The 20,135-nt window shown below is 43.7% G+C and overlaps 5 protein-coding genes across 5 annotated transcripts; 2 read left to right on the top strand and 3 right to left on the bottom strand.

The window, feature by feature from the left end:
* Nucleotides 1-435: 435 nt before the first annotated feature.
* On the bottom strand, nucleotides 436-5,905 carry tap2a (transporter associated with antigen processing, subunit type a). The gene is made up of 11 exons (XM_047019207.1): nucleotides 5,294-5,905; nucleotides 5,081-5,195; nucleotides 4,765-4,895; nucleotides 4,336-4,541; nucleotides 3,603-3,800; nucleotides 3,198-3,326; nucleotides 2,848-3,036; nucleotides 2,054-2,227; nucleotides 1,691-1,853; nucleotides 1,354-1,490; nucleotides 436-945 (listed from the first exon to the last, which is right to left on the bottom strand). Exons 1-11 carry the CDS (start codon nucleotides 5,790-5,792, stop codon nucleotides 739-741), a joined length of 2,148 nt encoding a protein of 715 aa, XP_046875163.1. The 5' UTR covers nucleotides 5,793-5,905; the 3' UTR covers nucleotides 436-738.
* A 159-nt stretch (nucleotides 5,906-6,064) lies between these two features.
* psmb9a (proteasome 20S subunit beta 9a) lies at nucleotides 6,065-8,934 on the bottom strand. The gene is made up of 6 exons (XM_047019245.1): nucleotides 8,564-8,934; nucleotides 8,261-8,328; nucleotides 7,822-7,953; nucleotides 7,236-7,365; nucleotides 6,690-6,831; nucleotides 6,065-6,471 (listed from the first exon to the last, which is right to left on the bottom strand). Exons 1-6 carry the CDS (start codon nucleotides 8,615-8,617, stop codon nucleotides 6,344-6,346), a joined length of 654 nt encoding a protein of 217 aa, XP_046875201.1. The 5' UTR covers nucleotides 8,618-8,934; the 3' UTR covers nucleotides 6,065-6,343.
* Nucleotides 8,935-9,223: 289 nt separating this feature from the next.
* On the bottom strand, nucleotides 9,224-12,200 carry psmb12 (proteasome 20S subunit beta 12). Its single transcript, XM_047019246.1, has 6 exons — nucleotides 12,059-12,200; nucleotides 11,560-11,630; nucleotides 11,180-11,311; nucleotides 10,602-10,731; nucleotides 10,066-10,210; nucleotides 9,224-9,740 (listed from the first exon to the last, which is right to left on the bottom strand). The coding sequence occupies exons 1-6, from the start codon at nucleotides 12,101-12,103 to the stop codon at nucleotides 9,613-9,615; spliced, it is 651 nt and encodes a 216-aa protein (XP_046875202.1). The 5' UTR covers nucleotides 12,104-12,200; the 3' UTR covers nucleotides 9,224-9,612.
* On the top strand, nucleotides 12,143-14,579 carry psmb13a (proteasome 20S subunit beta 13a). Its single transcript, XM_047019237.1, has 8 exons — nucleotides 12,143-12,293; nucleotides 12,580-12,667; nucleotides 12,805-12,902; nucleotides 13,080-13,220; nucleotides 13,376-13,491; nucleotides 13,663-13,721; nucleotides 13,982-14,133; nucleotides 14,276-14,579. Exons 1-8 carry the CDS (start codon nucleotides 12,232-12,234, stop codon nucleotides 14,385-14,387), a joined length of 828 nt encoding a protein of 275 aa, XP_046875193.1. The 5' UTR covers nucleotides 12,143-12,231; the 3' UTR covers nucleotides 14,388-14,579.
* Nucleotides 14,580-14,916: 337 nt separating this feature from the next.
* Nucleotides 14,917-18,476, top strand: psmb8a (proteasome 20S subunit beta 8A). The gene is made up of 6 exons (XM_047019236.1): nucleotides 14,917-15,305; nucleotides 15,738-15,879; nucleotides 16,628-16,739; nucleotides 17,392-17,521; nucleotides 17,829-18,033; nucleotides 18,266-18,476. Exons 1-6 carry the CDS (start codon nucleotides 15,156-15,158, stop codon nucleotides 18,352-18,354), a joined length of 828 nt encoding a protein of 275 aa, XP_046875192.1. The 5' UTR covers nucleotides 14,917-15,155; the 3' UTR covers nucleotides 18,355-18,476.
* The last annotated feature ends 1,659 nt before the right edge of the window (nucleotides 18,477-20,135 follow it).

Below are 20,135 nucleotides of genomic sequence, written 5' to 3'. Positions count from 1 at the left end.
GAAGTGGTGGGTTCAGCTTTGACTGTGCTGCAGCAAGGCTTAGGGCTAACTGAGGAACAGAAGGACTTGCTGAGACTTTCCAAGATGGCGTAGAACAAGATGAAACTAAGCCTAACCCATACGACTCAAACAGAAAAGTCTGTCTCTAACACGTGCATGTCTTTGCATTCTTCTGAATGACAAACAGCTCATGCATTATCAAGACAGTCAAAACAATCGCTGCACAGATCAGTACCTGGATGGATGAATATTGATATGTGTGTTAAGATCTACGGTGTTTTCAGATCATTTTCTAGGTACAGGTGATGTCCTCAATTGGAACGATAACCTTACAGGTCCATGTTTAGACCTTTGTTCTGAATAGGGAATCATAAATGTGTTTATAGGCCACTAAACACACAACAGAGACAACAGATACCATTGACCATATTCATTTGTATTCCTCATCAGATTTTTATTATAGGTCTAAAGGTTTCTCGTCATCAGGTTAAAACAAAAGCATAGCATAAAATAGACAATAAGAAGCAAGCAGGTCCAATTTATAGAACAATACATAAATACAAAAATATATAGACAAATCTAGTAATAAATAGGTATCTAAGATACAAAAGCCTAAAGGCCAGTGCATTGTTGTCGCATATCAAAGTAACCTCTTTAAAATCTAAACATGTCTATCTGTGTAATTTGAGAAAATTATATTGATCTTTATTTACAATTTTACAAGAAGGGAGTATCAGGTCAGTGTGTTGTGTCTTCTTCGGTGAAGAGCTTCTCTCTCAGTTTGTAATAGGTACCCTTCCTGTCCATCAGTTCCTGGTGGGTCCCCTGTTCCTGCACCTTGCCCTCACCAATCACAACAATCCGGTCCGCCTCCTCGATGGTCTTCAGCCTATGAGCTATCACCAGCAGGGTCTGGGAGGGGATCTTAGCCAATGTCTGCTGAATCTGAGAAGGACGAACACAGTATGCAATGTAAAAATATAACGTGTTTAATTAAAATCATTCTTTGCATACAGACATTAGGCAATCACGCATAGCGAAAAAAACAGGATGTGTGATTAACCCTAACCTTCATGTAACCCTACTGTATCACTGCCCACAACGGTTACTTCCATCCTAACAGCTAAGTAGCTTCCAGAGTTAGCTTTTACAGTGTGAGAACTGAAGGTCATATTCAGGGTAAACCCACCTCTTTACCCACTTCTTTTCAAAGGTCACACAGTATACTCCCTTCTTAACTACTTTAAATGTAATTTCAGCACCTTCCTTCGATCACCACTACATCCCTGGTTACAAGGCACTCCGGGTTACAAGGGGTAACTGCATAGCTGATGTTTGAGGACATGAGCATACCATGTGTTCGCTCTCAGTGTCCAGGGCGCTGGTCACTTCGTCCAGGATGAGGACCTGAGGGTCTCTGATGAGGGCTCTGGCGATGGCGATACGCTGCTTCTGGCCTCCGGACAGCAGGCCCCCTCTCTCCCCGACGTCTGCCAAGCAACACACAAGCAAATCCACACATACCAACACCGGTAATAAATCCAACATCAAAGTTTCATGAAAAAACGGTGCTACATCTACCCACCTAGTCTCTTCGTTAAAATTATGAATTTATATCCAGTGGTGATTGGTCTATTCATCTATCTGTCCCTCCATCCATTCATCCACTTAGTAAACAACAGTAGCCTACCCGTGTCGTATCCCTTCTCCAGCTGACAGATGAAGTTGTGAGCGTTGGCCCTGCGAGCAGCCTCCTGTACCTTCTCCAGAGGACAGTCCTCCTGTAGGCCGTAGGCTATGTTGTCTCTGACCGACCCGGCAAACAGCACCGGCTCCTGGCCCACCATGGCCACCTGTGGGCAGAACACAATCAGCCAACACTCAAGAACATCAGAGTCGTCAGAAGTATTTTGAAGACCTTATTAAACCAAATAGCTTTCCAGACATTATGTCTGATGGTAATGTTTGTGGGAAATAGTGTTGATTGATTGACATTAGGTATTTCACACTGTAAATGAGTCATCAGTCTAATATTGTCAGTCGCTGGTATTACCTTTCTGTGTAGATAGTGGTGCTCATAAGTGTGGAGAGGCTTTCCGTCCAATAGAATCTCTCCTTGCTGGGGCTGGTAGAAGCGTTCCAATAGGCTGACGCAGGTGCTTTTCCCGCCTCCAGACGGCCCCACCAGGGCGGTCACCTGACCAGGAAGCAGCTCAAGAGAGAACTCCTAAGGACAAGTAGGGACACAATGACACACTGGCACACCACAGAGCCAGCTAACACCTCACATTTCAATAACCATCGGTTATTGACTTTTTAAGCCTGTATGTGTAGGGCTAGTTCGATTCCCGGCCGTGCCAAAATGATGTTGTATCCTTGGGCAAGGCACTTCACCCTACTTGCCTCGGGGGAATGTCCCTGTACTTACTGTAAGTCGGTCTGGATAAGAGTGTCTGCTAAATGACTAAATGTAATGTAAATGTAATGTAGTTCAAAACACATAATCTACATCATCTGTGGCTAGCTAGCACCACATTGCGCCATTCAGGTATCAGGTTTGGTGAGAAGACACCCCTAGCCAGGATTACAACACATCGTTTTTACTTCCCCATCTCACAGTCTTTATTTCCACCCAATGCTATACCAGCACCTACTCCAACCTACCCACTAGTACCTACTAGAACCCACACACTAGTACATATTAGTACCTAATAGATCCCACCAACAAGTACCTACTAGAACCTACCCACTGGTACCTACTAGCACCTACTAGAACCCACCCACTAGTCCCTACCAGAACCCACCCACCACAGACCTCCAGAACAGACATCCCCAGGAGAACCTTACCTGGAGAATCTTGTGATCAGGGCAGCTTGGGTAAGAGAAGGTAAGGTTCTGGAACTGGACGTGTCCGAGAAGTTGGTGCGGTTCTAACGTTCCCTTAGTGCTGACCTGCGGTTCCCTGTCCAGGTACTCAAACACCTTGTCAGCTGCCCCCACTGAGTTCAGCATGTCTCCAAAGATGTAGATCAAAGTCTGAGAAAACAACAGGTAGATTTGAACACAAGCTGTATGTAGAACGTTACTCATGAATATGCTGTAGGCCTGTAGCATAGATAAGTATAACTCAACAAGTTAAAAGATAAACAGACTTTGATTGCAACTCAAACTGTGTTCTGAAGGGAAGTGTTGCCCACCCTGATGTTGCTGGCCAGGTCCCCCTGGTATATGATGAAGGAGACAAGGTTCCCCGTGGTCATTTGACCTCTCTGGATAAACAGCCTGCCGTAGTACAGCATGATCACCTGCATCCCCAGCTCTGTCAGCTGGTCACACACACACACACATTTGCACACACACACACAGGATTTACAATATTTGTTATAGGTTTAGATTATTTATTCTAGGTTCATATAGTTAGGTTTAGGAGCAGGACCAAAGTCCAAATTGGACCAAATTCCAATGTACTTCCCTGGAGTATAAACAAGCATATTTTGCTAGGCCCTCCATCCGAATTCAGGTCCGTAAAAATATGCAACACTGTGAACCCTGGTACTGCTAGTACAACTGTTATTACTAGTATCACTACCACACTTTCTCACCCTCCTCACGAGCAGGTAAACCGCCCGGACCGTGTCCCTCTTAATCTTCAGGTTGTGCGTGTCCATCAGCCTGTTGTTATAGCGACGGGCCTCGCCCCGCAGGGTGTTGAAGCTGCGTACGACGCGGGCGCCTCCCACCGCCTCGCCAGCAGCCTCGTTGGCCCGGGCCATAGAGTTCTGCACCTCCTGAGACAGCCTCTGACAGACCCAGCACAGAGGAGGACGGTTGGCACGGCAGACCATGTCGATGATGTCACATAAGTAAGGGAGGGAGTCAGGTGGCTGAGCGGTTAGGGAATCGGGCAAGTAATCAGAAGGTTGCCGGTTCGATTCCCAACCGTGCCAAGTGACGTTGTGTCCTTGGGCAAGGCATTTGACCCTACTTGCCTCGGGGGAATGTCCCTGTACTTACTGTAAGTCGCTCTGGATAAGAGCGTCTGCTAAATGACTAAATGTAAATGTAAAGTAAATGTAGTGTTGTTAAGGTACAGCTAAGTGTGGTAAACATTGTACACAGTACTGAGGCTGAGAGACTGAAAGAAAGACGGCATGACACCTGTATTGATCACAATACATATATAGATAGATGTGGAAAAAAGGAGAAATAGAAATGAAGAGGAGAAAAATAGAGAGAAAAAAACAAAGAGTTAAAAAAAGAGAAAACGAGAGAGAGAAAATGTGTTCCTGTCCTCTCTCCCGCCCCCTTGGTCCCTGGTGCACCTGTCCCCAGTACCTGGTAGTGGCTGTCGTAGACACTCTGCAGCAGGCCGGTGACGGGGGTCTCCATGAGCATGAGCAGAGTGAGCTTCCAGGACAGGCTGACCATGAGGGACAGCATCCCTCCGGTCTTGATCAGCGTCCTCAGCAGCACGTTGACGTTCAGGGCCACCGTGCGTCCCATCAGCGTTGTGTCCTTGGACAGCCTGGATGTGATGTCACCTACAATCATCATCATCATCATCAGATTAATGAGTTTACTTTTTATTTCTTTTCTTTGATTTTGTGTCAATGCTCCATGTAACTTATTCTCCTGTTTCTCAAAAGTGATAAGGCACGCTGGGTAAAATGAGAGAAGCAGACAAACTAAACTCTCAAGTAGGATTTGTATCCAGGTTTCTTGGTACAGTTCATCTGAGGTCAGTTTGAGCACACAGATCCATACCTGTCTTGATAGCTTCGAACAGACCGATCTCTTGTTTGACCAGAGCTCCGAACAGCAACACCTTGATCCTGCAGGTGAAGCTGCTGATGCAACACATGAACAGACCTCCTCTGCAGCCGGCGCTAAACGAGCTGTCTCACACACACACGCACAAACACGTTTGCACACCCATGCACGGAAACACAAGCACATACACACAACGCACTAATGTAAATGTATGAACACATATACTGTATGTAGGTGTCTATATATCCACAACCAGACAATCAATTGAGTAAACAATCGAGATGATTGCCATTCCTGTTTATAAACTAACCTTCCAAAGGAGTAGAGTGCCATGAAGAGGATGGCAGAGCGGAAGTCATCCCACTGGTACTGGGATCCCAGGATGTCTATCACTTTTCCTGTGTAAAATGGGATGAACATCTCACCTGGAAACCCACAAAAACACAAACAACAATCTCTCCATCATCATCATTTTCATAATCGTCAGGATCTTCTTTATGACTTATCATCATCTGCTACTTACATAGCACCGCGAGAGACAGGAAGACAAACGCTCCAACCAATATAAGACAGTCAGGCTTGTAAAAACGGACGACTCTCATGAACAACACCCGCGCCTTGCGTTTATTCTCTTTGCCGTTTTGTCCATCACTGTCCGGTATTGTCGTCTCCCAAAACAGAGCGGCGGCTGCTGCAGACACTGTACACAGAAGCCAAGCGCTGAGACCGCCTAGCGGTCCACTTGCACTGTCTTCCGGCCATCCGTACGTTAGCACTCTACCAGTCTCATACACCGGTGCGAGAAGACAATGTCCCGCTAAAACGCGCTTAAACACCGGTTTCAAGGATCCAATATTAAGTAGCAAAATACTGTATAGAATTGCCAATCGAACACTGGCAACTGCCCAATTATGGAGTAGACTTCTGAAAGCATCGTAACTTTTTGATCCAATTTCCGGTGCGCAAAATATCGCAATGTCTATCCCTAATGCTAAACCACAGACAAATATTTTACGGATCATTTTTCCTTAAAATGTCAGAGCATAAACTAGACTAGACTCGATTTGAGACGGCATCTAAATGTTTTCAGTTAAACCATACCCACCCCCACAGCCTTGTTTGCTTTCGGTTTCAGTCTCAAACTAAGGGGAATTTGGTTTACTCGAGGTCTAATGAGGACATCGCCACAGTTTTTAATTATTTTTAACTGCACGACATGCTTAGGTGTCATTTCAAAGTGTTTGAGAGAAAATTAGCGTAAAGCGACTGACAGAAGACAAAAGACGAGTTTATCTTTTACTGAACTGTGTTTATTGTAATTTATAATGTCCTATGAATAATTGCCACTATGAGTAAGTGGACATGGATGTGTATTAAATTATGCTTTATTGTAAACTTTTTTGGGGGTTTGGTAACAATAATATGGTTTGTTAAAGCCTACAAACTACCAGGGTCTAACTAATTAGAAGAGGTGAACATTTCTTTAATGATTATTTTCAAATTATTAAACTGCAGAGATGTTTGGCAGTTTGTAAGCAATGTAAATCTGTCAAAATTCAACAGAAGACACTTTTCACTGATTGTAGAAGGTGGGCAAGTCGTTTCCTAGGATGCATTTCTCCTCTGTGCCATTTTGGTCGATTGTGACCAGGTATGCCACACCTCCACTGGAACCATCACGACTCATTGCCAAAGAGAGCGCTGGGAGAGAGAGGGAGAAACAGAGCAAGGTTAAAAGAGGGAAAGGTAGATAGAGACAAAGTTATAGAGAAAAAAGAAAGGAAGGAACAGACAAAGGGAAAGAGAAAGATGGACAGAGGAGAGAGGAGGTATGAAAAATTCAATTTAAGACCCGTCAGCCAGCCACTCACAAACAGGATTTTCATGGTGGCATAAGCTGTGTGAAACAACTAACTTACTGTTGACAACAAACTGTTGGCACTCTTCTTTGCTCATGCCCTTCTTGTACTCTGCATCCACAAAACCATATACGTATGAACTCCCCGACCCCCCCACCGCAAACGGTTGTCTTGACAACAGGCCGCTCAAGGTCACAAACACCTACAGGAGGGAGGAGTCAAACATTAAGAAGAGGACTATAGAGAACTATCACCTATCACTTATCACAATTGCTTCAACCCAGACATGTCCTCACACTTAGAAACACAATCGACCATCGCTCTTGAAACACCACTACAGCCAGCTATGCCTCAGAAGAACCAATCAATATTGACGGTGAACCTGGGGACTAAGTTCAACTAATTTAAGGTTCACTTTGGCAAGCAGAAGGCTTTATTAGAATTGTGCTGGAATTCAGACCGTTTCCTGGCACCAACTGCAATACTGTTACAATTGTGCACTTTGGTCCTTGATTTTCTGCTCAACTTTCTACATACAAATAATTGGTAGACACTTTGGATAACAGATTCTGCTAATGGAATACAATGTACATGTGGACCACAGACCTGGCCCCCTCCTCTCCTGTCCCAGCCAGCAACAATGAGGTGTGCCGACAGCTCCTCCTTGTACTTGTAGGAGATGTTTTTCACCAGGGTGGCAGCTGAGCGCACTAGAGGGTCCTCCTCTATCTCCAGGCTGGAGTCAAGCAGGGGGGCAGATTATGGACAAACTTCTACTGCTTAATTCCTTGCCAGCAAAACAAGCTAATATTACTAAAATTACATTTTGTTCAAACATTTAGTTAGAACTCAAAAGGCCAAAGCTGCTTTACTTCCAAAACCTCAGAAACAAAATATACAAGCAGAAACTCTACATCATCAATCAGCTTGGGTGCATATAAGGGAAGTTAACACAATGACTGAATTTGAAAAGTTATTTTCCAATACAGAAATTGCAGGTCTGTGTGTATATGCATTCTAATCCCAGTTCTGGTAATGTCAGAGCTTTCAGAGCTATCCTCTGTGCTTTCATAGTCTTATGGAATGCTACACAGGGCATAGAAAAGGAGGGCGGGTGTACGCCAACCTTCTGAGAGATTACTTCTAATAGACTACCAAATAATTCCTTGGTGGAAGGCACTGTGGTGCACACCTGTGTACGTCCAGCTGGTAGTTGACGATCTCAGCGATGGTCTGGGCGTCAGCAGCAGAGCCCGACAGAGCACAGTAGATCTTCTCATGGAGGGGGGAGAGCTTGTTCATCACACGGTTTACAATGGACTCTCTGGATGAAACAGAGAGGGGAGAAAGGAGAGAGAGCGTGGGTGGATGAAGTAAGAGGGGATGCATGGAGAAAAGAGAGGTTGGAACAACAGGGTTTAAAATGGTGGGTGGGTGGAGAGAAGGGGGTGTGGTGGGATGGACAAATGAGAGAAGAATGGATGGAGAGAAGAGAGAATGGAGGGTGTGAAATGCATGCAAGGTGGATGAAGAAAATGTTTTAAAAGTTTGAAAGAGTGGCTTCACTGATTACTCTAGCACTGTGCAATGCTAAGTTATTAACACTTCAGATGAAAAGTAGCCTAACTTACCCAGCAGACACTCTGGAATCGGAGCCCAACACCACCCCTCCATCAAACTCAATAGCGATGATGGTTGTCTGAACAACATACATTCAAGATTACTTTATTTGTCCAAGGGAAATGGACATAAAGTCTGCCACATAAAAATACATATTTTTATAGAAATGTATTTCTGAAAAAGCATAGTTCACCATACCTTGCGGCATACTTTCAGATAAACAAAGGTTCCCAATCCAACACACACACACACACACACAGCAAAATATTAAGTCAAACTTATCTACGTCAACAATCAGTCCACACAGTACTCACCCCTGTTTTTACTTCTTCTGATAACCATCCTGGTTCTGCCGTTTCTTGTAACATTTTCGAAGAAATTAATGTCTGTCTGTAGTCTAACCTTTTTCGCGCAGGTGTGCAAGGCTCCGAATTCAGTTATTGCGTCTCAAAGCAAAATGAAAACGACGCGTCAGGAAAAAGAACAGAAAGTGTAGGCTATCAAACGACGCTTTATCATTTAAATCGTACAGTTTAAAGACAATATGAATACTCAGCTCGAATTTACTGCGTTTCTATGTCAAGTCTATGCATGGTCGAAAAAGCTGCGCTTATACTTCCCGAATTCTTAGGCTGAAATCGAAAGTAAAAATGTTGACGACTTAGGACAAATTGCCTACAAATCTGTTGCCTCGCTTGCTAATGTGTGTTTGCAAAAGCCTATTGTTGTTTGTCCTCGTAAAAAACTCACATCAATGTTTTTAGATTAATATATGAATCAACATACTTTTTTTTAATCACACATGAAGGCATAATTAAATGAACCCATAAAGTAATCTGATTGACAGGTGGTAAAACTGATTTTGAGAGCTGATACCCAGTTTCAAAGTAGTCCAATAGTTAAATGTGGATGCATTGGATCATAATAGTTTAGTCACAACACACTGCCAGACAAGAAGAAATCCTTAAATACACTTTTGTTTTCATAAACCTTTTTTATTACAAAGCCGGTAGTTGCATTTTTCCATGGATAAATCACACAATCAATAGGGACTGAGGAGTTTCTCTCCTATCATACGTTTAGTTGTTTGTGATGCATATTGGAACCTAAGTTGCTTTAAGGGTTAATAATAGGGATCCATAGCATTCAGTGTTCAACTGATATGCATGAGCGATTGAGTTGACTTTAATCCGTTTAGAAGCACACAACCAATATGTTGATGTATTTATCGATTAGTCCTATACCCCTAACTCATTGCAAAATATAAGAAAAAATGAATATTTCTTAGTTTTCGTTGAACCTTTACATGCATGCATACTGCTAATTCTTCTTCCAGAACCCTCAAAGAATCAGTGGTGTCACTCTACTCATCATGGAACTTGGGCAGCTTGTCGCCGGGGACGACCACGTGTTCCACCTCCGTCTCCGTGATGACCACCAGGTGAACCACGCCCCCGCTGACGTTGTCTCTGCCCATGGCCAGGGCGAGAGCTGAGCCGGGGCAAGGAAACAAGGGAAGAGGGGACAAGGGAAGGACAGAAAGAAAGAGGAAGAAGTATTGTCATTCAGATGTGTAGATGATGCATACCACAACATGGATGGTGCTTGTACTGTAGATACATACCTGGCCCTGGTTTCAACACCTTTTAACTTGAGTTTATTTAAATGTTGGGAAGGGTCTAACAAAAAATATCTCAAAATAAAGCATTTGACTGCAGACCAAGGAGTCACGTTTGACATGATTACATGACATGATTATGTTATTTATAATCTCACCACGAACTTAAAGCCTGGAACCCCCCTCCCCCCCACTTACTGTTTGTGGCAAACTGTTGGCACTCTTCTCTGCTCATGTCGGGCTTGTACTTGGCATCCACATAACCATAGATGTAGGTGCTCCCCGAACCTCCGATGGTGAACGGCTGTTCGAGTAGCATCCCTCCCAGGGACACAACATACACCTAGAGCAAACACACAGCAGGCATCACATACACCTGGAGCAAACACACAGCAGGCATCACATACATCTGGAGCAAACACACAGCAGGCATCACATACAGCTGGAGCAAACACACAGCAGGCATCACATACAGCTGGAGCAAACACACAGCAGGCATCACATCCACCTGGAGCAAACACACAGCAGGCATCACATACAGCTGCCCCCCCCCCCCCCCCCCCTGCATACAGCTGGAGTCACAGGAGGAGCATTGTGTGTGTATCGAGTGTTTGTTTCTGTGAGTGTATTTGTATGACGTAGGCATTCCACACATATATTTGGATGCTTGTTATAACTTCTTAACATGATACATGCATTGTAGCCTTTTAAGAACGGCTGAAGAGTGGTCGTACCTGTGGGCCTTTCTTCTTGTCCCAGCCTGCAGTGATGAAGCCGGCCTGCAATTCTTCTTTGTTGCTGTAGCACAGCTCCTTCAGCACAGAGGCTGCTGCCTTCACCAGCGGGGGAGACTCCATCTGGATACTGGATACAGGACAGAAACAGACAGGGCAGACAGACATAGACAGACACAGTGAAGACAGGGGAAAGGACAGACAGTTATAGGGCAGGTAGAGAACCAAGCACATACAGAAGCAGAAACAGATGCAGATACAGAACAGATAAAGAACATACACAGGACAGGTACAGGACAAGTGCAGGACATGCACAGGACAGGTACAGGACAGGTACAGGACATGTAGAGTTGTCAGGTAGAGGACCAGGCACAGCCAGGGAGCGAGGTAAGGAGAGAGTGAGGCAGATAAGAGGGAAGGAACAGGGTAGACAGACGGGCAGATGAACAGACAGACAGGCAGGTGGATAGGGAGGCAGGAAGGAAGGGATGGAGAGAGAGAGGAGGAATGGGTCATCTTGACTTGATGCTACATCACAGGGTTGATACAGTGTTGTATTTACCCCTACGAATGTCTACCTGTGAAAGGACAGCTGGAATTTCGCAGCCTTGGTGACCACCTGGGCATCCGCCAACGAGCCTGCGATGCAGCAGAAAATCTTGTCGTGAACCTGGATCAGCTTGTTGATGGCTTTGGATGATACATAAGACCTAAGGGCAAGGGTCACATAAAAAATTTGAAACATATTAGGGGAAAATGTAGGGGCCAACACTAATTTAACTGCTAAAACAAAGAGAAATTCTTCCAAAAGCCCATAATTGATCTTTGTTGATATTTGTCAGCATTTAATTTACAGTCAGGAATGCAGATGCTGATTGAAGTTGGTTCAACTAATGCCAATCAATACCGTCTATGCACCAAACACAGGTCAAATGAGTCTAATGCACTTGCCACTTACCCCCCCATTGATGCCCTTGAATCAGACCCAATGATGACTCCTCCATTATACGTCACTGCTAGGATGGTGGTCTGTGGGAGAGAGCAGCGTAATTGTTCATCTTTATCTATACACAAACAAACATACACTATGATACAATATTGTAAGTTTTCTGTGATGCAAAAATGTGAAACTTGCTCTTTGCAGTCAATGTGTGTACGAGTTGTGCTGCTTTGAGTTGAAAACGAAAGTAAATAAGCTCTGTATTTCCATCATTTAAACTTAAAAGAGAAAATCACCGACTAAATGTATAAAAGCGACACCTCCAACCATAACGTAGAAATCGTAATTCAATGTATACAATTATGACAAAAGTGGTAGGTTACTTTCAGCCTTATCTTAACTCAGTATCGCGTTCGCGTACCCCAAATAAGTTTACCTTGTTTCAAATGATTAGCTCGACGTTATAAAACATTGTACACAAATCGGTGCCCACGATACAATACATAAATGTACTTACACCTGTGCTGACTCCTTTTACTTGCGAGTCCAAGTGTCTCTCCATGGTTTACCTAAAACCCACTAACGAGAGAGGATAGAAACTGTGCAGACTATTCTCACGTAAGAATAGCGACCTCGAGCGAAATGTGGACATCGTAGGATTCAGGAAAGGAGTTGGAAACAGCATCAAGTATGTCACTATCACACGTTCTCGAAACACCTGCTTCTGGATTTAACTTTGAAAACACGTCGAGGTAGCGTTTATTTATGTATTTACGAAGTGTGTTGTTTTATTTGTTGTTTAGTTTGTTGTTTAAATTGTCTTTGAAATGCCTTTGTCATAGTCTCTTTTATTCGAGATTAAAAGTGAAAGTAATTTTCTCTCGAATATTCACAGCGTCGTTACAGGTTTGCTTTTTGCAATGCTTATTGCAAACTCTTATTTAATTTATTTTACAAACCTATCGGATACTTGTCATCTGTACAGTGTCTGTACTAAATAAACAGTGTATTTCTACATCGTTTTCATCTCTCTCCTAGAAATGCTGCGTTGGAAGGTCTTCTTCAGGGAGGAATTCCACCCAAACCCCTAAAGACAGGGACTACCATAGCTGGGGTAGTGTGCAAGGTGAGTGTCTGGATCTGGCCTACAGTAAGACCTTTCTCTGTATACCCTGGAGGGATCCACTGGGCTGTTGGTTAGTAGGTGTACATAGAGCATTCAGATCCAGCCATGTTGTTCAGATTGCCTGATTACTTGTGTAGGATGGAGTGGTCCTTGGGGCAGACACGAGGGCCACCTCAAGTGAAGTGGTGGCTGACAAGATGTGTGCCAAAATCCACTACATTGCCCCTAATATATAGTAAGTACCAACATCTATCAAGTTCTGTTCATAAGTTCTGTTCATAATATGAAGTGTGACCCTCTTGCTAACTCTCTATCTCCTCTCTCTCTGTCTCCTTTCTGTCCCTCTCTCTGACCTCTCTCTTTCCTCTGTCTCCTGTCCTCTCTCTTTCCTCTCTGTGTCTCTCTCTCTCAGCTGCTGTGGTGCCGGCACAGCTGCAGACACACAGAAGACCACCGACCTCCTGTCCTCCAACCTCACCATCTTCTCCATGAACAGCGGACGGAACCCTCGTGTAGTCATGGCTGTCAATATACTGCAGGACATGCTATTTAGGTACGTGGACTCTGTGTGTGTGTGTGTGTTTGTGTGTCACAACTCGTGCCACATATTTTCAGCTTAAACAAAACAAGAGTAAGGTTTATCTTAGGGTTTCAAGAGCCTGTGTTATTATACCCTTACCTCACGCTGAGCGATGGTCTGTTTTTTAGGTACCATGGGCAAATCGGGGCCAATCTGATCCTGGGAGGGGTGGACTGCACTGGGAACCACCTCTACACAGTGGGGCCCTATGGGAGCATGGACAAAGTGCCTTACCTTGCCATGGGTACGTCATCCCTGTGTACAGACAGATCCTGAATGGAAGATCATTTTAAATGAGGTTGCTCTTGTGATGATTGTGATGAGTGTGATGTTTGTGATATGTGTTACAATCAAACCAAATGTATACACAAATCAATGTCGATCTTTTAATGTTTAACTTGACCTTAACATGTAGGATCCGGTGACCTGGCAGCGCTTGGGATTCTGGAGGACAGGTTCAAACCTAATATGGAGGTCAGTGACCTTTCCCTGAAAACACACACACGCACACACACACACACACATTCATCATAACCCCATCTCTCTCTGACACTTTCTTTAACTCCTTACTTTTTCTCTTACACCTTCCTCATATATTCCTCACCCCTCCCTCACCCCTTCCTCACCCCTCCCTTACCCCTTCCTCACCCCTCCATCACCCCTTCCTCACCCCTCCCTCTACCCTCCATCACCCCTCCATCACCCCTTCCTCTCCCCTTCCTCACCCCTCCCAGCTGGAGGATGGCAAGGAGCTGGTCCGTGATGCCATCCACGCAGGCATCATGAGTGACCTGGCCTCTGGAAACAACATAGACGTGTGTGTCATCACCAAGCAGGGCGTTGACTACATCAGACCCTACCAGTTGTCAGAATACTCAGACAAGAGGTAACTGATGTTACATGGATACTATGTTAAAGGCAAACTTAATGTTGGTACGATGTGTTATAAATATGTTGTTAGGACTTATTATTACTTTCTCCCTCATGTCGTTTCTCACTCCTTCTCTGTTGTTCTCTTTTTCTGACAGGGTGAGGAGATATAAATATCAGCCTGGAACAACACCTATTTTGACTGAGAAAATAGTCCCACTGCAGTTGGAGGTGGTGCAGGAAATAGTCCAGCGGATGGATACTGCCTGACACGGCCTGATACGGCCTGACACAACACCTCAGTCACGACATAACATTCAGACTCACAATTGACTTCACATTGAAACGCTTGGCATAATCAGATGCACCTTTGTCATTTTTGTAAGGGTAATATCCCCAGTCAAATTAATAATTGTTCAGGGTTGATCATACACCCATGTTTAATAAAAGGTTCAATAAAAACAGGTGTCAATAAGTGTTGAATATTTGACCCTTTCCATGAAAAGCTTTCTCCTCTAAAGATAGCAAATGAGAAACCTTTATTTTATCTTCATTTTAAGCGCGCATTTGTTTGTTCTAGCTGTGGAAAGTTTGGTCGTTGACTGTTGAAAGAAAGCCGGTTGGTCAACTCGAGTTAACTCACATAAACTTGTGTGAAGTTAGTATTCCTATGAACTGATGACGCTCAAAATGGTGCTCTCTTATTGGACAATGAAACGACTTCTGTTTAGTTAAATACTTTGATGGGAATTGTTTAGTAAACTAATAAAAACGTTTTGACAACAAAAACAAATGTAGCCTACATGTAGTATTATACTGTCTATTGTCTTCCACATCGTTGCCTGTATGAACCATGACAGAATTCTTAGTTAAGAACATATGAAGATACCTAAAAATCCCTTTCGGTTTCATGAAAGGCAATAAGGAAAAAAACCATCGACGCACCAGCGCAAAGGCAGCATCTATTTTCACTTTCACCTGAGCTGATTTCGATTTATTTTCTGTTTGTCTATATTATATATTTAGTTTTTATTAATAATGGCCCTCTTCGATGTGAGTGGTTATAAGACTTGTAAAGAACTTCGTGGACAGATTCTTGGAACTAGTCAAAGGCATCTAATTGACCGAACGAATCATTTTACGTTTGGAACAACAAAGCAGGAATTCGCTGTGCCACTGGGCGTTGATGTAAGTAACACTATCAAACAATATTACGTTTAAATTAAAATTAAAAAGTTTAGGACACATTGCCGAATGAATGATGTTGGAATAGCCTATATATAGCCTATGTGACGGAAGTTATCTTTGAAGTTTACTCATCACGTCTCTTACACTTGACCTGGAGCATACTGACAATTCTTACTTTTCTTTTTTTACTGAGGAATGGATTAATTTGAATGTTTGCAATATCTTAACTAACCTCATCAATGCGCGTAAAACGCACGCACAGAGAGCCGTACACGCACTCATGCAATCATACACGTGCATGTATTTGAATTATTTAAGGTGTAACATCTCATAGAGAACGAATAGAACAGCTCCACCTTTAGTCACTTTATATTGGAACGGATATACTACGTATATATCCATGTGTTGAACAAAACGACTGCGTCTTCTTAGCCCTCAGGCTTCCTGAAGTCATGCAGCCGTGAGAATGGCGTGTCCATTGACCTCAACCACGGTACCACCACGCTGGCTTTCAAATTCCGCCATGGGGTCATCGTGGCGGTGGACTCCAGAGCCTCAGCTGGCAGTTACATCGGTAATAATGCCCCCCCCCCCTCCCACACACACGCACGCAAAGCATTTCTACGTACTATATTCGCTGTTCAGATGTCTTGATGTGTGAACGGTATTCCAATCAATCTCTTTATTTCTTACTTTTTAAACAACCTTTCATGTATGACATCAGATGTAGATGTGAGTGACAAAGCTCCAATTAGTGACAAGCTTGAATCAGTCAGCACTGTTTTTAGGGCGAACAGTTGAATTGATATTTCAGTATCCATTTCTATTTTCATTAAAGAGTCTTTGCCATGCCATAGTGTCTCAAGGTGATCCTTTCTAATTGTATCATGACACTTTTGCTCAACGCTAAATTTGCAGTTTTCCCAATTAAGACCTTGGATCGGAGGTCTAGTACAAACACAACAGTCCACCCGCATAAGCACAGCTTTAACCAGCTAGAATGCCAAAAAGCTATTTAACAGCCTAGTCGGACTGTATTTAAAGTCTGGAGGAGTGGGATTAAGCATTTAAACTCAGTTACAGCCACATATTCAGCCTTTAGTTAACCTCATTCACTCAACAATAGTATTCAGGACCATCAACTACTGCCCTCAGTACCGACTGTAGATATAATCTCAAAAAGTAACAAAACCTATGCACGCAAACCCCCTAATTTCACGATCAATCACTCTCTCACTCTCCCTGTTATTCTGTGTCTCTCTCTTTCTGTCCCCGTCTCTCCCCTCTGCCTGTCTCCCTCTCTGCCTGTCTCTTCTCCGTAGCGTCCAAGGAGGCTAACAAGGTGATAGAGATCAACCCTTACCTGCTGGGGACCATGTCTGGCAGTGCTGCAGACTGTCAGTACTGGGAGAGGCTGCTGGCCAAGGAGTGCAGGTGAGCTGCTGATGCTGCTCTCTGAGGGCTGGGACAGTTTGAGTGTCATGGTGTTGAATACAGACGCTGGTGTGTGTGTGTTTGTGTGTATGTGTGGTGGGTGTAAGATATCAGAGTGTGTTGGTGTTTAATATCAGTGACTGTGTGCGCATGTACATTTTTCAGTTTTTAGGTGTATAATCTGAGAACAATAATCTATCTCCGTGTAAAGTGAGTTAGTAATTTGAGGTGTTAAAGTGTATTGGCCCTTTGTAACAAAATGCATGGGCATGATTGGTCCTGCTCCTCTTGACAATCCCCAGCGGCCTGTCTAAACCTCTAAAAATAATCTGAACGTGTAATAAATACTCTTAAATCCTAACATATAAGAGCCTCTATACTTATCAACAATATAACAAGGTAAGAATTAGAAGAAGAAAAAATAGTACTACTGAATAAATGATGGAGTAATTCACTGACAACTGAGAATAACCTGAGCTAAGAATGAACACTAAGAAGACATCAGCGTGTACATGTAGTAGATGTAAGTCAAGTGACCTACACTCTAAGTGCTGGTAGTTGCATGTGTGACCTGCCACAGAGTGTGTGTTGATGCCACCAGACATGTGGTGAGTTAGTAACTTGTTTGTGTGTGTGTGTGTGTGTGTGTCAGGCTGTACAAGCTGAGGAACAAGCAGAGGATCTCGGTGTCTGCTGCCTCCAAGCTGCTGTCCAACATGATGCAGGGGTACAGGGGCATGGGGCTGTCCATGGGCAGCATGATCATTGGCTGGGACAACAAGGTGAGGCCCCGTGTGTGTGTGGTGGGGGAGGGAGGGGTGTAGGTGTGTGTGACACGCACGTGCCCGTGTGTGTGACGATGTGTGTGTGCAATTGTGGGGAGGGTTGTTTGTGTAGTATGTGTGTGATGTGTATGTGGGGTGTGTGGAATGGGGGGACTATGTGTGCTTGTGTGGCATCTGGAGGAGGGGGGGGCAGCTGTTAGTGTTTATGTGAATATATATATATTTTTTCTACCTTTCTAAAATACATAATCTCACTTCGCCACATTGCTAAACCTATGTTATGTGTGTGTGTGTGACTGTCCAGGGCCCCGGACTGTACTACGTGGATGACAATGGGACCCGTCTGTCTGGTCGTACGTTCTCCACCGGCTGTGGTAGCAGCTACGCGTACGGCGTGGTGGACAGCGGTTACCGGGAGGACATGACGGTGGAGGAGGCCTACGAGCTGGGACGGCGCGGCATCGTCCACGCCACCCACCGGGACGCCTACTCTGGAGGAGTGGTCAACCGTGAGTGCCTCTCATGATCGGACAGATTTCTTTGCCTCCTTTTGGGGGTTTATAAACAGTACACAGTGTATGTGTGCTTGTTGTGTTGTTTGTGTGTGTTACTGTGAACTTGATATTCTAGACCTAGTGTTTGTCATGTGGTGTAGAAGCGTTGGTATATGGAGGTACTAGCATGGTGAGGTGTTTTTGAATCTTTATGTGTTTGTGCATGTGTGCGCGTGTGTGTGTTCAGTGTACCACATGCAGGAGGACGGCTGGATAAAAGTGTGTAAGGAGGACGTGTCAGAGCTGATCCATCGCTACAGGAAGGGCATGTTCTGATCCCAGATCAGCGCAAACAAACGTTCACATTCACACAAACTTACATATTTACGTAAATACAAACAATCTGTCAGTTCCTGTCTGATGTCAACATACTTCAAATAAAGTAAATTCAAATACTGTTTTCCATTCCTTTATTCCTATATACATTGATCTAAATGATGTTTAAAATGTAACTCATGTATTCAACCAATGAGCACTCACAGTCATTTTGAGAACAGTGTTTATAGACAGTTGAAAGAGGAAAATAAAATGCCATTGTATTATCACACCATCTCTCCTGGTTCCACCCAGACACAGGACCAACTTCCTGATAGGCTGGTTCTGTGTCCATGCCAACCGTCACCTGCAACAAAGCTGCCAGTCTGGTTTGTTATATGAAATATAACCCACATAGTGTATGTACTGGTTAGGTGTTCATACATCTGACTAGAATAGTACCGGACCTGGGGTGACAGGGCCTTCTCTGTTGCTGCACCCTCCTTCTGGAACGCCCTCCTCATCCACATCTAACAAGCTCCCACCATAGCATCACTCAAACTAACCCTCAAAGCTCACCTTTTCAAACTCGCCTTCACCTGCTAACTCCTGCTCTCTACCCCCCACTCCAGGACTCATTTCGTACAGTTTTCTTTCGTTTTCTGTTTGTCATGTTTGATCCTCTGTCTTTTATGTCTTTGCTGTTGTTTGTCGTCGCTCATGTAAAGCGTCTTTGAGTACCCAGAAAAGTGCTATATAAATATAAATTATTATTATAGTGTAAAAACGATATAAGGCATTAGGCGCTTTTAGTAGACTTACACCAGGACCCTAGTTACCATTTGTTTGATGTTGCACTTATGATACTGATTCTGCTTAACTGTACCACACTCTATTGTAGCGTTCTGTAAAAGTCTTCAATCAATCTTCAAAGTTCAAAAAACAGCACTGGAACTCTGCAAAGTTTGATGCAAAGTCTTTAATGGTATTCTAAAAATCCCAGGATCAACTGATCTATACCCTCCAGGCATGCAATTATATACTGTTGTATGTGCCCACCTATATTCATGTGTTATTTTACTATTGGTAATTACAAATGGTCTCAGATCTTAGTCATACCGCAATTGGTCACTTGTTCTGGGGGTTTCAGATTTCACATGCACCTGAGCTTTGGTGCCTTTGACCTTGCTTACATTTGGAGATGTACACTTTGCTGCTGGGTGACAATAATCAGTGTTTCTCTTAAAATGGGTTCCGTAGCCCATAATTAGGATGAGGTTGCTCACGCTGCTTACACAACGAGGCTCATTATAAATCCTCCCTATTTGGGCCTTGTGCAGGTGACTACAGATACGATTCTGGGCGTAGGGCCAAAAAACAGTGAATCTTGACTTCTAACTCAGGCATCTGCCTCCAGGTGGCCTTCTCCCTCACTGTCACCCAGATCTCATGCTCAGACTCAATATCTTCTATTGATTAGTAGTAATAATGATCAGTCAACAGCTTAATACTTGGTTTCCAGTAATATAGAACAATACTAAAAGGGGTGATTCGATAGTTTTCATTTTCAATCAGACAAATCCATAATTATGACCCATCTTCATAATTTCAACAGTATGGTGTTAATCTAGGTCAGTAGATTATATTATTGTTGCACAATAAGCCCAGAGTTCAAACCCAGATGTAGGCAAGATCGGAACACTGGAAGATCACATGTAACACACACCTGCATAAACATCCGCACCATACTGCAATGAGAAAACTGAATATTGTTTATAGGTCTGTGAGAACACATCTTACAT

This window comes from Hypomesus transpacificus, chromosome 4 (assembly GCF_021917145.1).
Source record: "Hypomesus transpacificus isolate Combined female chromosome 4, fHypTra1, whole genome shotgun sequence".
In the NCBI taxonomy this organism is placed as follows: domain Eukaryota; kingdom Metazoa; phylum Chordata; class Actinopteri; order Osmeriformes; family Osmeridae; genus Hypomesus; species Hypomesus transpacificus.
Note: the sequence above shows the minus strand (reverse complement) of the source record. Positions and strands in the feature narration are given on the sequence as shown.

Coding starts and splice junctions, on each gene's coding strand:
- psmb13a (XM_047019237.1), top strand. CDS start 12,232: ATGTCACTATCACACGTTCTCGAAACACCTGCTTCTGGATTTAACTTT. Junction 12,294..12,579: donor AACTTTGAAAACACGTCGAG/GTAGCGTTTATT, acceptor TCTCTCTCCTAG/AAATGCTGCGTTGGAAGGTC. Junction 13,221..13,375: donor CTGCAGGACATGCTATTTAG/GTACGTGGACTC, acceptor TCTGTTTTTTAG/GTACCATGGGCAAATCGGGG.
- psmb9a (XM_047019245.1), bottom strand. CDS start 8,617: ATGTTACAAGAAACGGCAGAACCAGGATGGTTATCAGAAGAAGTAAAA. Junction 7,366..7,821: donor TACCAGCTGGACGTACACAG/GTGTGCACCACA, acceptor GCTTGACTCCAG/CCTGGAGATAGAGGAGGACC. Junction 6,832..7,235: donor ACAGGAGAGGAGGGGGCCAG/GTCTGTGGTCCA, acceptor TCCCTCCTGTAG/GTGTTTGTGACCTTGAGCGG.
- psmb12 (XM_047019246.1), bottom strand. CDS start 12,103: ATGGAGAGACACTTGGACTCGCAAGTAAAAGGAGTCAGCACAGGT. Junction 11,631..12,058: donor TAAAAGGAGTCAGCACAGGT/GTAAGTACATTT, acceptor TCTCTCCCACAG/ACCACCATCCTAGCAGTGAC. Junction 9,741..10,065: donor CCAACAGTTTGCCACAAACA/GTAAGTGGGGGG, acceptor GCCCCGGCTCAG/CTCTCGCCCTGGCCATGGGC.
- psmb8a (XM_047019236.1), top strand. CDS start 15,156: ATGGCCCTCTTCGATGTGAGTGGTTATAAGACTTGTAAAGAACTTCGT. Junction 17,522..17,828: donor TCATTGGCTGGGACAACAAG/GTGAGGCCCCGT, acceptor GTGACTGTCCAG/GGCCCCGGACTGTACTACGT. Junction 18,034..18,265: donor CTCTGGAGGAGTGGTCAACC/GTGAGTGCCTCT, acceptor GTGTGTGTTCAG/TGTACCACATGCAGGAGGAC.
- tap2a (XM_047019207.1), bottom strand. CDS start 5,792: ATGATCCGTAAAATATTTGTCTGTGGTTTAGCATTAGGGATAGACATT. Junction 4,542..4,764: donor GTTCGAAGCTATCAAGACAG/GTATGGATCTGT, acceptor TGATGATTGTAG/GTGACATCACATCCAGGCTG. Junction 2,228..2,847: donor CTGATCACAAGATTCTCCAG/GTAAGGTTCTCC, acceptor ACTTGTCCTTAG/GAGTTCTCTCTTGAGCTGCT.